The sequence below is a fragment of the Cyprinus carpio genome, chromosome B1 (assembly GCF_018340385.1).
Source record: "Cyprinus carpio isolate SPL01 chromosome B1, ASM1834038v1, whole genome shotgun sequence".
In the NCBI taxonomy this organism is placed as follows: domain Eukaryota; kingdom Metazoa; phylum Chordata; class Actinopteri; order Cypriniformes; family Cyprinidae; genus Cyprinus; species Cyprinus carpio.
Genome location: NC_056597.1, coordinates 7,588,270 through 7,603,997, shown reverse-complemented (window position 1 = coordinate 7,603,997; position 15,728 = coordinate 7,588,270). Strand labels below are relative to the sequence as shown.

At 35.2% G+C, this 15,728-nt stretch overlaps 1 protein-coding gene across 1 annotated transcript in view; it reads right to left on the bottom strand.

The window, feature by feature from the left end:
* Positions 1-2,574: 2,574 nt before the first annotated feature.
* The window catches only part of LOC122136042 (pseudouridine-5'-phosphatase-like), a 32,833-nt gene continuing 19,679 nt past the window's right edge, over positions 2,575-15,728 (bottom strand). Inside the window, exon 3 of the mRNA XM_042717572.1 lies at positions 2,575-3,680. Within this exon, the coding sequence (XP_042573506.1) occupies positions 3,504-3,680 (177 nt within the window). The 3' untranslated portion in view covers positions 2,575-3,503. The remainder of the gene's footprint in view (positions 3,681-15,728) is intronic.

Here is a 15,728-nt window from a genome sequence, read left to right as displayed (position 1 = left end):
ATACCAAGAATGATAACTATAAAGACAACAATATTAGTCCACAACAGTGAACAATATTGTCTTATTATTCTAAACATACTCGTCTGTTGCTTTAAATTTTCAAGCTTGTGATAGCAGGATTTATTCTGATTGGCTGTCAATGTTTTTATCGTCCATCAGCTGAAAAAAAAAAAAAAATGTCCTGAAAATGATTCCAATGATATCGTTTCTCTGTGCCTTTAGCATTATAGCTGTGGTGCGGATTCTTCTATTCTTTAATATTGAGAATGATTTTACGAACTGTATCTTTATTGTTATCTTTATAGTTATCGTGCTTGGTGTGAACAGGTCTTTACACCACTTGCTCACCAGTGGATCCTCTGCAGTGAAAGGGTGCTGTCAAAACTGGAGAAAGCAATAATATGGTTACAGGACTCCTATGGACAGAAGTGACAGTTATTCAGTGACATCTTAATTATGGATTTGTTTCATGCCAACAACACAGATTTGCTTCACAAGATGTTAAGTGTTGGACTGGAGTCATGTAGATTACTTGTAGATTATTCTGATGTTTTTTTCAGCTGTTCAGACTCTCATTCTGACGGCACCCATTCACTGCAGAGGATCCACTGGCGAGCAAGTGATGTCAAGCTAAGTTTCTACACATCTACATCTGGGATGGTCTGAAAGTGTGTAATTTTAGTTCAAATGTTATTTTTTGGGGTGAACTATTCCTTTATATTTTGTAGTGTCAAATGGCAAGGCCAATAAAATACATTTTGTTTATGGGAAGAAAAAAAAAATCCTTGCTTATAACTTGAAATGTGTTCTAACATTATGCAAAATGACATTGGAAGCAGCTCTAACTAGGGTAATGCATCTGTGCATATGTGTCAGTTGGGGATTTAACTCATGGGTGCTCTTTCAGTCCCAGCTGTGTTTTCATTCCTGATTTGTATTGGTTCAGCACTGACATCAGTAGAGTCAGGTTGTATTCACATAAACAATTTATCTGGAGGTAAATGCAAAAGAAAAAGAACAAGACACTTGCACAAAATTATGACATGTGTCATGCTTGTGACATGCTGTTTTTCATTAAGTCGCTTTGAATAAAATCATATGCTAAATAATATAACTATGCAAGGTAGTTTTTTGCAGTGTTTATGCATGTGCAGCACTTCTTATTAATCACAGATGAATGCAGGGTATATTATGCATGTTTAATGGAATACTTTTTAGGACATTTTAATGCAAATTTAATTAATGGAAGACTTTTTGGACATGGTAATGCAAATTAAATGATAATTTAAGACCAATTTTACATTTGAAAAAAATAATAATAATTTATATATATAATATATATAATTATTTTTTTTATATATATATATATATATAATATATATATATATATATATATATATATATATATATATATATATATATATATATATATATATATATATATATATATATATATATATATATATATATATATAACTTGGTTTTAAACACTGTAATCAACCAAATTGTATTATTAGTAAAGGGCTGGAACACAAAGAGGAAAAATAGAACATAGTTTTTTTTTTTTTTTTTTTTTTTTTTTTTTTTTTTTTTTTGGCCCAGAGGAACAAATGCATTAAAAATCTTGTTAAAATAATAATACAATAATGCATTTTTCAGTAATAAAGGAAATTTGAATATTTTTTTAAGGATCTCATAAAAATAATTATTACAATAATTATTAAAGAAAGTGCTGCTACATATATGTACATAATTCTTCTTTTGACTCAGATTTCTAGTTGAATGTCAAACCAATGTGCATGAGTCATATGCTATTAAAATCACATGAAAGAGGTCAATAAGATAAGCAAGTTATTTAATTTATTGAACCATACGTTTACAAAATAGAAAAATAAAGAACACGCAAATTGTGCTTCATTCAAGTATGCTTCAATAAAATGGAGAGTGTAGTACACACATAGTAAACTCACAATTGGCACTATTCACAATTGACACTGCTTCAAATTCATGTTGTTTCATACAGTAGGTCTCATCCAATTATTATTGACACACAGTACAAATATTGCCCTGGCAATGCATTAAAGTGAATGCACTATATGCAAATGTGTGTGTGCACCAGGATTAGAAATCTACCCAGGGATTGGGACAAACACATCACCGATAGTGACTAAAAACCCTACAATTTATTCATCTGTGTTTCCTAACATTTTATATATATTGCGATATGCTGTTCTAGGCTATAATGGGTTTCAGCATTGTTTAAAATGCATTCTAGTACTTATGTATTTATTGTTCAGATTTATTTTAATTAACTTATTCAACTGAAGTATTTGACAAAAATTGATGACAGGTTGTGTTTTTATACATATGAAAAAATTTCATCATAATGTAAAAAAATGCCCCTGAAAATTTTCGCAAGGCAAATTGATATCGTTTAGATTGTTTATTTCAATTCAGCTGTGAATTATTTGACAAATGGGTGTTACTTACTGTTTTACATGAAAGAATTTGTAAAAATGCCCCTTAAAAATCAAATCCACCAGGGTTAATATTGCTCATTAATAAAAAAAATTCTAACACTGGTGAATGCACACACACTCCAGACGCTCACACCCTAAGCCTTAGATCCTTCAGGTGTGAAATGACATGTAAAAGGCCTTCTTGGAGTGGAAAGTCCTAAAGAAGGAAAAGCTTTCCAGATTACCCCATCTTTAAGGATGAAAGGACGTGGCATATGCGGAGGAGGAAGAGGATGCTGGCAAAAACCCTTTTCTTCCTACCAGAGGGGAAGGCTGAAAGAAGACAGGCTTGAACTCTCTGAGATGTTGGACAGCGCTGAAGTGAGTGAACATGCTAACTCCAGCTCTGTGAGGGCGGACACTGGAAGAAGATGAAAGACGACTGTGCTCTCGGATACCCTTTATTGGATTACGCCACATGGATTCAAACTCAAAAAATCTCTTTGGTATTTTAATAGACCTCTGCAAAGAGGAAAGGTAATGCTAATAGAAAACACGGCTGGTTGAGTGGGATTGTTAAACCGCCACGTACTGTAAATTTAAACCATGACCGGAAAGTTGTGAGCTTGAATCAAAGATTTATATACAGAGACACAAACGCTCAAGACATCTGCATTTGGAAGGGGGGGAAATGAAAGAAATTACACCCTGTAATTGGTTGAAATGCAAAATGTCAATATGGCCTAATGGTTAGACTGAGGCTAATTGCTTAATCAAATTTGTCTCAGTGTTATTTGGGTGGTCAAAGGAAAGAGATTCAGAGTTGTGATTGTCTAAAAAAAAATAAAATAAAATAAAAATCGAAACAATCAGCATTCTGTTGTGTCCCTGAACAGCAAATCCATGGCTCACACAGAAATAATGGTGAAGATTAGTTTCTCCTGTTTTTGATTGCAGGAGCTACACTGCAGCCTGAAATCCATTTTTCAAAAATTGACAAGATATAGCATAGTGGAATTTAAATCACTGTGGTGATTACTGTCCTTAAGGGTAGGCTGGGAGACTGAAAAGTTCTGGTCTGAACTCTTCCATGCTTCTTAGCAGCAAGGTGGCCTCCTGGGTGAGGCTGCTGTCCAGGTTATCGTCTGGGATCATCACCACCTGCAATCCGGCTGCCAGACCCGCCTTTACCCCATTTGGTGCATCTTCAAAAACCAGGCACTGTGAAGGCAGAATCAGAGCAGACTAATCAATTAAAACATAAATGCATGTATGCACAACTCAATATATTGAATAGTGTTGTATCAGTTGTACAAATACCAGTAAAATGCCATGGTTCTCAGTACCAGTTTTGGTACCACAACAAAAGCTATTGCAACAATTTTATTCTGCCATAACTATATAAAAATAATAATAATAATAATAAAAAAAATCTCTAGTACACAATGGTGACCTAATTCCCTTAATCAACTCAATGAGTACACTCAAAGAATATATTTCTGATGTGCAGCAAAAGATTGTTCTTGTTCTACTTCACAAATTAGAAAGTGGCTGTAAGTAAAGAGCTAAAGCATTGAAAATTCACATTTACAATTCCAATCAACAGAAAATGTTACAAATCTACCTGGAAAAGGATGTGGGTTTTGTGTTAAAGCAAGGTGAGGAGAAGAGTTTGAGTGGTCAAAAACTCTCCAAGGATCACAGCTGGAGAACTGCAGAAAAGAGTTGAGTCTTGGTGACAGAAAGACTTAAAGAATAAAAAGAATAATAAAATAAATAAAACATCAAAAAACACCTACATTATCACATGTTGTTTGGGAATGTTTCAAGAACAATCTAGAAAAGAAAATGCTCTCATCCAAGAACTCCACCATATTAATTTGCCAGACACTACTGGAACTGGGACTGGCTTCTATGGTCAGATGAAACAAAAAAAATAGCTTTTTAACTGCAAACACTGAACATTTGATGCACACAGGGATCAAAAAGTACCCCATGTGTACAATGAAATATACTGCTGGATCTTTATGGGCATATTTTTATTTTTTTTTCTGCCAGAGATCCTGGACATCTTGTTCAGATTGACGGCATTATGGATTCTATCAAATACCAACAGATAAGAAAAATAAAAAAAATAAAGATTTGTGATCCACAAAGAAATAATAAAAAAAAAACAGTGTTAATTTTTCTAATAAGTTTGCTTTAAGTTAGTTGCTTGATGCTATAAAAATGGAGTGTAATGATTGCATGCTTGCGATTGGGTCTGCAGGAATTTAGGTGGGACTTTGATACCGCTGCTCCAGCTTATCATCACTACTGTGCAGACTCAGGCTCCAAATGACAGAGAAGACGACAGCGCCTACACTTGGGTCATTTTAGCTTTACTTTTCTACAGTGGAAGGAAGTGGAGATACATTGTCCATTGTGTTGTTTTTTTTTTTTTTTTTTACAATCTATCCCTCAAAAAAAACAAAAACAAACATGGTTACCACAAAATAACCTATTTATTGCCACACTAACCATAGTTTAACCATGGTATTTGTAGTAAACCAGTGGTTATACAAATAGTAATCAATACACCAAAAAGCCATGGTTACTACACTTTTACTACAATAAAACCATGGTTAATTTTCATAAGGGTGATAGAAAGCTTGGATGAGCTTCACAGATCACTCACATAAATATGAGAGCATCTGAAAGCAGCAGCCTATGGGCGGGTAATGGTACTCGGCATTACCAAAGTACCGGTATTTTTGACAACACTAGTATTAGTGTAGAAAGATGTATATGTAGATAAGATCCAAAACCTGGAGATTCAAAGACCCAATATTTCAAATGCAGTAGTACAAAAAAATAGGCCTATTACAGAAGCATATTTTGACATGCATGTCATCGACTGAAAATGATTCTCTTGTTCTTCTACAGGCAGTTTTATACAGGGCAAAGGAGGCATCAGGGTTAAGGTTTGAATAAAATGACTTCAGTGATTTGTTGAAGAGTTTGACAGCTGCTGTCAAATGCATTTTAGAAGTTTAAATGTCAGGTAATCTTTCTCTTGATCTAGATCTCTCCCTTTGGTCCTTTCAGTCATTCTTTCATAGCATCCAAGTTCAACAAAACCACAACAAAATCAAGTTCAGTGAACCACATCGTGGGCAAAGAGTTTACAAATATCAGCCCACAATGTCAAAACTGTGCACCACACAAACCATCATCCTTCCAGTCTTTCGTAGGGCTGTGTATCACCAGCAAAGTCACGATATTATATGCATCACGATACAGATGCCACAATACAATATGCATCCCGGGGACTGCACTGAATTTCACCTCAGAAGAATTGAGTAAAACAGCTGTTTAAGAAACACTGCATACTATAGGGCTGTTGCTAACTATTGGCAGAGCAGGCAGTTGACCTCTGCATTATGAAGGGCTTCCATAACTGTACCAAAGTACAATATAGGTAATGACATATGTTTCATGTTTACTTTGTACACTCCCCACCAGGTACAATATTCTGATTGTTTTCATCTTGTTTTTAAGCCCATAAATAATAATGTACTAGTTCTAATACATTTTTATTGTGATGTACTCATTCTAATATATTAAAATTATTTTAACATTGCTGGTAGGTTATCATTGCACAAATCAACACACTCTCTATGTTTAAAAAACAAATAAGACACTTATATGTCCAAATTGCGCAAGTGTGAAGTTCTGTTTCAGAGATTACATATCTTTATATCAGGCAACCCCAGTTGAGTTCCTATGTGGCCAGATTAAACCTTGTTGTAGCCTATATATTATGCTCTATTCATTATTTTTTAGGTACTCTGTTTTAAACTGTGTATTCAAATTAAGCGCGATCAACTGCAGCACATGTGCCACAATATCACAGCTGTATCAATACTTGTATCGTCAAATCTCTGTGACGATACATCGTCGTATTTATGTATTGAATACAGCACTGGGCGATACAGCTAAAAATTGTATCAACGATATAATGTTTCATATCGTTCGGTATCGATAATTATTGACATTTATTCATAACCTTTTTTTAAAAAACAAAGAGCAAAAGAAAAAAAATGTTTTAATTCAATCACTGTATTTTAATTTCCCCAATTTAAGACAAACAACAAATAACTTTTTGTTTTAACAGTCAAACACAAAATACAATTTAAACAAATATTTAATTTCTTATGTTTTATATGCAGATTAAACAGCCACAGGAGGACGCAATGAGCAAAATAATGCAGTGGATTAAATTGTTTATATAATGCAATTAAAATAACAGTCTATAAAAAAAAAGAAATGTCTAAATTAACATATATAAATCAAATATAATTTCATAAATTGCATAAACAATTATGAACCAAACAGCATCATGTACTTAAAGGGATACTCCACCCCAAAATGAAAATTTTGTTATTGATCACTAAAATAAATAAAAGCTTCGTTCGTCTTCGGAACACAATTTAAGATATTTTGGATGAAAACAGGGAGGCCTGTGACTGTCCCATAGACTGCCAAGTAAATAACAGTGTCAAGGTCTCTAAAAGGTATGAAAGTCGTCGTCAGAATACTCCATCTGCCAGAATGATGAGCTTTGTAAAAATCGACATGTTTCAGCAAGGCGGACATAGAGGAGCAACAATGATGTACATTATATGGAAAAAAACAATTAACCTTAAACCGCATAAACACATTTCATTGTACCAAATAATGTTCTTTTTAGCACCGTGACCCCTTTAAATAAACAATATCTTCTTACAAACACAAAAGTGCATCATCCATTGATTTAGCTTTTAGTACATCTTCGGTTTAACAAGAGGTAGAGTGTATTTCGTTGTAATTGACCAAATAGGCATATTATGCGAAATCTCAAAACTGGGAATATCTCACATGTTGGTCTAAAAGCCATTAGAGTCAAAACGCTTGGGAGCCGCCCAGTACATATAATTGACTCTGAGGAAGAAAGATTGCACATTTTGTCCACTCATCACAGGAACAAATAAAAAAGGCACTTGAGTTTCCATGAATGGCTGTAATTGACTGATGCTACTAAGCCAGTTGTACGACGAGTGGAAGTGCCTCAACAAAGAGCAGCGGAAGCATGGAGCTCACTTTGGAGAGTAAAGCTTAGCTAATTCCCTTGTACCGGGGGCACAATTAAAACTTCTAATTACGCAAAGAGCCCAGCAAATGACCCATAATTACTAAGGCACGCATTTCTGTGAACATAAAGGAAATAAAAACGCTTGAGGACAAAAGCTAAGCGTAGCACAAATGCTGGCTTTTTCTCTGTCAGCAATTTGAAGTGGAGCATCTTGTTGGATTAGAAACGGTCCAGGACATCTAACACAAGAACGATTCAGTAATTAGTCATAGCTAGTGTATGAGAAGGCTTAAGATTCACACGTCACTTGAGCAGACAGCTGGGGATGAGAGGGTGAAACGACTGTCTCAAACACCTCTAATTAAGACAGTGAATCAGCGTTTTACAGTCGGATTTGCTTCTCACCTAAAAAATAAAAAAAAAAAAACATGGGGGAATGCTAAAATGTAGACTTTGTTACCAGTTCATTTTAAATCCTGATTTAAGGCCTCCACAAATCTGTCTACTAGCATTTCCAGCAGAGCAATTCACTAGTGGAGCTGTGCAGCAAAAACATATAGCTATTCTTATATATGTAATCAGTGTTGGGTATAACTAGTTACTAAGAAATTAGTTACTGTAGTTATTAGTTAATGTAATTTAATTATTTTTCCCTTGAAAAAGTAAAGTAAGGGGTTACTCTTATTTTTTTTCTGTAATTTAATTACAGTTACATCTGGATTTAACATCCAAGTTTAAAGTCTAACCTTAAAATGCATTCTTTTTATGTACCCTTCTCACTTTAAATGCTTTAGTGAATATTGGAAACACTTTCGGGTCCAGTTCTCACTATTAACTAATTGGTTATTTGCATGAATATTGCTGGGATATTAGCTGTTTGTTATTACTTAAAAATCACATATTAATGTCTTATTCTGCAAGACCATATTCTAAATTCTTAATCCTATCCAATTCTTAAACATAATTGTCAACAACTACTTTACTAAATATTAATAAGCGGTAAATATAGGAGCATATTTGGGCAAAAAAATATATTAGTTCAAAGTTAATAGTTAGTTGATAGTGAGAATTGGACCTTGATCTATAGTGGGACCAGAATAATTTATGTAGTTATGTATTATTTATTTTTAAGAATTAAAAGAACATTTCATGTCTATTCTTGTATCATTTTATAACTTGTCAAGGTTGATATGGGATTTAGAAAGTAATTAGTAATAAGTAATTAAATACTTTTTGGAGAGAGTAATTTGTACAGTAATCTAATTACACTGTTGTAGACGAAATTAGTAACTAGTAATTAATTACTTGTATGTATGTAATACACTGTATGTAATATATATTGTCAATAACTAGTCATCTTCTGTTGCACTGTTGTCACTGAATAAACTCAAAAACAAACAGTGAAATGTGCTGTCCAATTATGAATGTATGACTGGTGATGTTCTTTTTAGTGATTCAGTCAAACAGATTGGTTAATAATACTGAACTGAACAAAGGAATTTCAAAGCCAGTTAACAAATTATTAATTGGCCCTGCATTTTGGAATTAATTAATAAATAAATAAATAAACTTTTTATCACCGTTGTTATTGTTGTTGTTTCCCACACAATAGAATTAAAGTTTTTCCAATTATATACTCTGAATTAGGTATAAAATGTCATACATGTGAAAATGGGCTGAGAGTTGAGCTAACAGTTGTAATCTGACTTAGACAAAGAGAGAAACCATGTTTTTGTGGCAGCTATTCTGCTGACGTAATGACTTCTAGACTTCTTCACCTAACAAATGGTTGTTGAAAGCAAAAATTCCACGAAATATATATGATATGTAGTGATTAAGTATGACAAGCTTGAGCATAACATACTATTTTGGAATCAACACCTCAAAATTAGTAAGAAACAAATATTGTATTTCATTCAGCAAGTATGATGTGCTGTCATAAATAAATAAATATATAAATAATATATATATATTCAAAAGAGTTTTCACATATATGTATTGTTTTTTTTATTGTTTTTTATTTTTTATTTTTTTTTATTGCGAGCTTAAAAACAACAAAATGAAAACAGAAAACATATAAGGATTTGAACCCCCCCAAAAAAGGGATGCACTGCTGTCTGCTGTTCTACAACAGAAGAAAAAAGTAAACTTTACTAAAATGTCAAAGGCAATAAATTGAAAACACCTGTTGGACTATGCTGTTAAATCTCTCTCAGCACATGCCAGCCAACTCATATCTCATTGTGTTTAATGTAAGTTGATGTTGCACTCACCATTGCAAGAGTTATTACAGTAATGGGCGTTGATGGGGGAAAAAAATGGTGAGGTGTCCTTTCACAACAAATCTATTCCTAATAATAGTTACCTCCTACAGATAGCAAATAACAAAAATTGTTTTTTTAGCAATCATCTAGCAGGTTGATGTTTATCTGTTTAATTTCAAATAAAATAAAATAATAATAAAAAAAACAGTGGGATTTAAACAAATGATGAGGGTGACATAAGGCATAATATGCCTTAAATCTCGAGCACGCACAGGCAAACGTGCCACACTTAATGACTAGACATGAATTCTAGGATGATGCAAAGATGACCTGACACAGTGAAGTCCATCTACGGTCCAGCGCTCTGGGAAATGTCAGGGGCCAGATGACCATCTCAACTTGGCAACATCAGAGTGACTAACATCACGTGTTATATAGAGAAGACACATCACTGATGTGTTTCTCATGTGCACAAGCTAACACACACACACGCAGTGGACTTAAATAAAACTGACAGACTATAAAAAGTCTTATTAAATTACTTATTCTTGTGAGATCTAACAGATGGATGTGTGCCTATGAAACACAATACACATCCTATGTGCACTGCATGATGCAGCCCTGAAGGAATATGTTAGTACAAGTCCCCACAAGTCTGTTAATAATTGACAGGGGGACCTCTTCTTGTTCCCTTTGAGAATTCATGCAGCAGCAACAACAACAAACATAACTATACAAAACTAAAGTCTTATGTGTACAGTATTTAAAAAACTGTCTGTTTAAAGGTGTCATAGAATGCAAAAATAATTTTTATAAGGTGTTTGAACACAGTTGTGTGGCCGTAGTGTGTGAAAACAACCAGCCTATAATAGTAAAAATCCACCCACTCATTTTTTTTAGAATCCCAATAAATCATAAACAGTCTCTCCAAACAACTGGTTCTAGATTTCTCTCTATTGTGACGTCAAACTCTGGAAAGTCCCACCCATTTGAGACACTCCCTGCCCTATTAGCATAGACATCGCCCTGAGTGAAAAGCATCTGTCCGCCATTACTGTTTTATTGCTGTAGCTGGAGATACAATGTCAGCGCCAAAGAGGCATTACAACTGTTGTCTTTCGGCATGCACCAATAAACATAGGAGACTCTATAGACCATTGAGGACATGGTAGTTACATTTTTCGAAAGGAAATGTCCCGGAAAAAAATCCTGAAAGTCCTATATGTTTGTGCAAACATTTTACGCCGGACTGCCTCACAAACGAGATTCAGTTCAGTGCTGGAGTTGTGCAAAGGTTGCTTCTGAAAGAGGGATCGATACCAAGTCAAGTCACCTTTATTTATATAGCGCTTTAAACAAAACAGATTGTGTCAAAGCAACTGAACAACATTAATTAGGAAAACAGTGTGTCAATAATGCAAAATGACAGTTAAAGGCTGTTCATCATTAAATTCAGTAATGTCATCGTCCAGCTCAGTTCAGTTTAAATAGTATCTTTGCAATCATTTGCAATCAAGTCGACGTAAATGAAGTGTCCCCAACTAAGCAAGCCAGAGGTGACAGCGGGGGGCTCAGTCGGGGGGCCATTTCTCCTCTGGCCAGATGAAACCAGCAGTTCAATTCCAGGCTACAGCAAAGTCACATTGTGCAGAGGACTCAACAGGTTCCTGTGGACTTGTCCCGGTGGTCGTCTGAGACAAGGTCTTTACAGGGGATCTGTATCTGGGGATCATCTAGTTTTCCTGGTCTCCGCTGTCTTTCAGGGCTGTAGAGGTCCTTTCTAGGTGCTGATCCACCATCTGGTCTTGATACGTACTGGATACGGGTGACTGCAGTGACCATCTGATCTAGATACAGACTGGATCTGGTGGCTAAGGTGACCTCGCAATAAGAGAGAAACAGACTAATATTAGCGTAGATGCCATTCCTCTAACGATGTACCAAGTACATCGGGTGTTATGGGAAGTGTTCCCTGTTCTGGTTTACCTAATTAATGCAGCCTAAAAATCCTTTAACAGATTTGGATATTAGAAGTGTAATAGTGTGTTACGTGTAAACCAGGTTAAAGAGATGGGTCTTTAATCTAGATTTAAACTGAGAGTTTAGCCGCTTAATAGGAAAAGGATCTGCCGCCCTCAGTTGATTTTGATATTCTAGGTATTATCAAATTGAGTTTTGAGAACGCAGCGAACATGGAGGACTGTAATGTAACAAGAACTCATTCAAATACTGAGGTGCTAAACCATTCAGGGCTTTATAAGTAATAAGCAAGATTTTAAAATCTATATAATGTTTAATAGGGAGCCAGTGCGGTGTTGACAGAACCGGGCTAATATGGTCATACTTCCTGGTTCTAGTAAGAACTCTATCTGCTGCATTTTGAACCAGCTGGATTTTATTTATTAAGCATGCAGAACAACTACCCAATAAAGCATTAGAATAATCTAACCTTGAGGTCATAAACGCATAGATTAACATTTCTGCATTTGACATTGAGAGCATAGGTCATAATTTAGATATATTTTTGAGATGGAAAAAATGCAGTTTTACAAATGCTAGAAACGTGGCTTTGTAAGGAAAACATTCTATCAAATAGCACACCTAGGTTCCCAACTGATGACAAAGAATTGAAAGAGCAGCCATCAAGTCTTAGACAGTGTTCTAGGTTATTACATGCAGAGTTTTTAGGTCCTAAAATTAACACCTCTGTTTTTTCAGACTTTAGTAGTAAGAAATTACTAGTCATCCAGTTCTTTTATATCGACTATGCATTCAGCTAGTTTTTCAAATTGGTATGTTTTGCAGCGCCGCAAAGAAATATAGAGCTGAGTATCTTCAGCATAACATGTAAACCGTGAAGAGTAACGGCCCTAGTTTTGAGGTACTCCATACTGCACTTGGGATCGATATGATACCTCTTCATTCACTGCTACGAATTGATGGCGGTCATATAAGTACGATTTAAACCATGGTAAAGCACTTCCATTAATGCCAACAAGGTTTTCTAGTCTATGAAAAATAATGTTGTGTTCAAAAGTGTCGAACGCAGCGCTAAGATCCAATAGCACTAATAGAGAGATACAACCATGATCAGATACCAACAATTTGTGCGCAAACATCCAACCTCCAGACAAAGTAAGCATCACGCCTCATATTTTGTTTTCCAAAAGAGCTTCTTGGCTCTCTGTAAGGCTAATTATGCTAAAGCTACCATTGTCTCATTGATTTCACTGATGCTGCCTTCACGTGCTACCAGAATGATCATAAATAGGAATGTGGTTGTTAAAAATTGCATTTAAAAGCAATGTGAAGTCGGTAACAATAGGGCTGTCACGATAACCGCAATATCTCAATACTGCACTATTGACAAGCAAACCGCTAAGCAATGCAAGAAAAGTGAAAAAGTGAAAAGTGACATGACATACAGCCAAGTATGGTGACCCATACTCAGAATTCGTGATCTGCATTTAACCCATCCAAAGTGCACACACACAGCAGTGAACACACACACACCTTGAACGCACACCCGGAGCAGTGGGCAGCCATTTATGCTGCGGCGCCCGGGAAGCAGTTGGGGGTTTGGTGCCTTGCTCAAGGGCACCTCAGTCGTGGTATTTCCGGCCCAAGACTTGAACCCAAAACCTTAGGGTTAGAAGTCAAACTCTCTAACCACTAGGCCACTACTTCCCACCTGCAGCAACTGCAATTTTTGCGTGTTTTATTTTTTCATAAGGTTATGCCCTTCTCGTTTTACACTTAGTGCATATGTACTGAATATTAAACAAGTTAGTAATGATAGCATAATGTGTACCATTCTGATTTGAACAGAGGCTCCGTAGATTTGCACTTAACAAGCCTAAACAGACAGCGAATGAGAGAAAGATCAACTGAGCATTTGCGATTACTTGCGAGTCATATATATTTGTGAAAATAAGTTGTCATGTCCAAAGAAAGCCAAATCTCTGTCTTAGCATCGACGCATTGCTGGTCAGCAAGCCTTCTAACTTGGCACTCAAAGTTAATTGATTTCAACAGCGTGTTTTATTACATCTCTCTTTGAATGAAGCAGCATTTTTTTAAATGTGTAGTTGAATGAATGGTTTAAAGAATGACTGTCAGCCCGTCTAGAACGTGCATGTGGAAATCTAAATAAAAGGCTCTTGTCCAGTCAGATTCGAGGATCAGAATGAACTGTTATACACATAGGCTATTGTTATTGTCAATATTGATTATTGTTACAATATTGTAACAATATTGTTATTGTTACTGTATTGTCTTATTGTCAGGTTTATGTTCTGTTATGTGGATCATTATTTTGTCATTCTCCTCTATTTACTTCACTTCCTGTTTCAACGCTATTAAGTTTCGGTTTCATTGGTTTCTGAATATGACCTTGTGTATCGTTACACACACACACACACACACACACACACACACACACATACATACATACATATATATATATATATATATATATATATATATATATAGCGATAATACCGCATACCGTGCTATTAAGCCACTCAAAATTACCGCAATGGAAACTCCTTTACTGCAACAAAAAATGAAATCGTTATTTAATGACAGATTATCGACTTTAAAACACAGAACAAGGCAATGTTTGTGGTGTTCCTGCATGGCTTTGATCAGCAGATGTTGCTAGGGTGCAGTCACTCTTGCATTGCGCATACATGGATTGGATTAAGTCATTATTTCGAGAAAGTTTCTCATTATTATGAGAAAATAAGTCATTATTTCAAGAAAGTTTCTTATTTTTCGAGAAAATAAGTCATTATTTTGAGAAAGTTTCTCAATATTTACAGAAAGTTTCTCATTGTTTCGAGAAAATAAGTTATTTTGAGAAAGTTTCTCATTATTATGAGAAAAAAAAATTCATTATTTTGAGAAAATAAGTCAATATATCGAGAAAATAAGTCATTATTTGAGAAAATAGATTCAAGATTTTTATTCGTCACATACACGATTATACAGAGAATATATAACCAGCAGTGAAATGTGAGTCAGGTCCGCTCCATGGACAGTGCAATTATTAAAGAATACAACACAGAGGAAAATATACATAAATATAGGTATGAAAAAATGAAATAAAAGTAAACAATAAAAATATAAGAATAAAATATAATAAAAGTATACTGTAGAATTAAATATAGAATAGAAAATAAAATGTGCATGAAAGTATACTGTAGTCTTAAATATTAAGATACACAGGAATGTACAAGAGGCGAATGTGCATATGTGCATTATACTGTAGTCTTAAATATTAAGATACACAGGAATGTACAAGAGGCGAATGTGCAAACAGGTTGTGACACTGTCAATATGTCAATATGAGGTAGAGAATGATGAATATCTTACTGATTGAGTGATTATTAAGTGGAGTCATGTTGATGTTAAGAGGCTGGTTTTGAGTTTAGGAGCCTGATGGCCTGGGGGAAGAAACTCCACCTAAGTCTCTCAGTTTTTGCCATCAGGCTATGGAAGCACTTACCAGATGGCAGCAAAGTGAAAAAAACGTTGCTAGGGTGGTTTGAGTCCTTGATTATTTTAACAGCTCTGCTTTTGAGGTAGATGTCCTGCAGCGAGGGGAGAGCAGACCCTGAGATGCGCTCAGCTAAGTGCACAACTCTCTGCAGGGCTTTGCAGTCTTGACTGGAGCTGTTCCCATACCACACTGATATACACTGAGTCAATACACTTTCTATGGCCCCTGATTTGAAAGTTTTCAGGATTGCTGGCGAAATCCTGATTTTTCTCAGCTGTCGCAGATGGTACAGACTTTGCCTGGCTTTATTAACCTGTGTTTGAATGTGGGTAGACCAAGTCAGGTCCTCGGAGATGTTTACACCAAGGTACCTGAAGCTGCTCACCCTC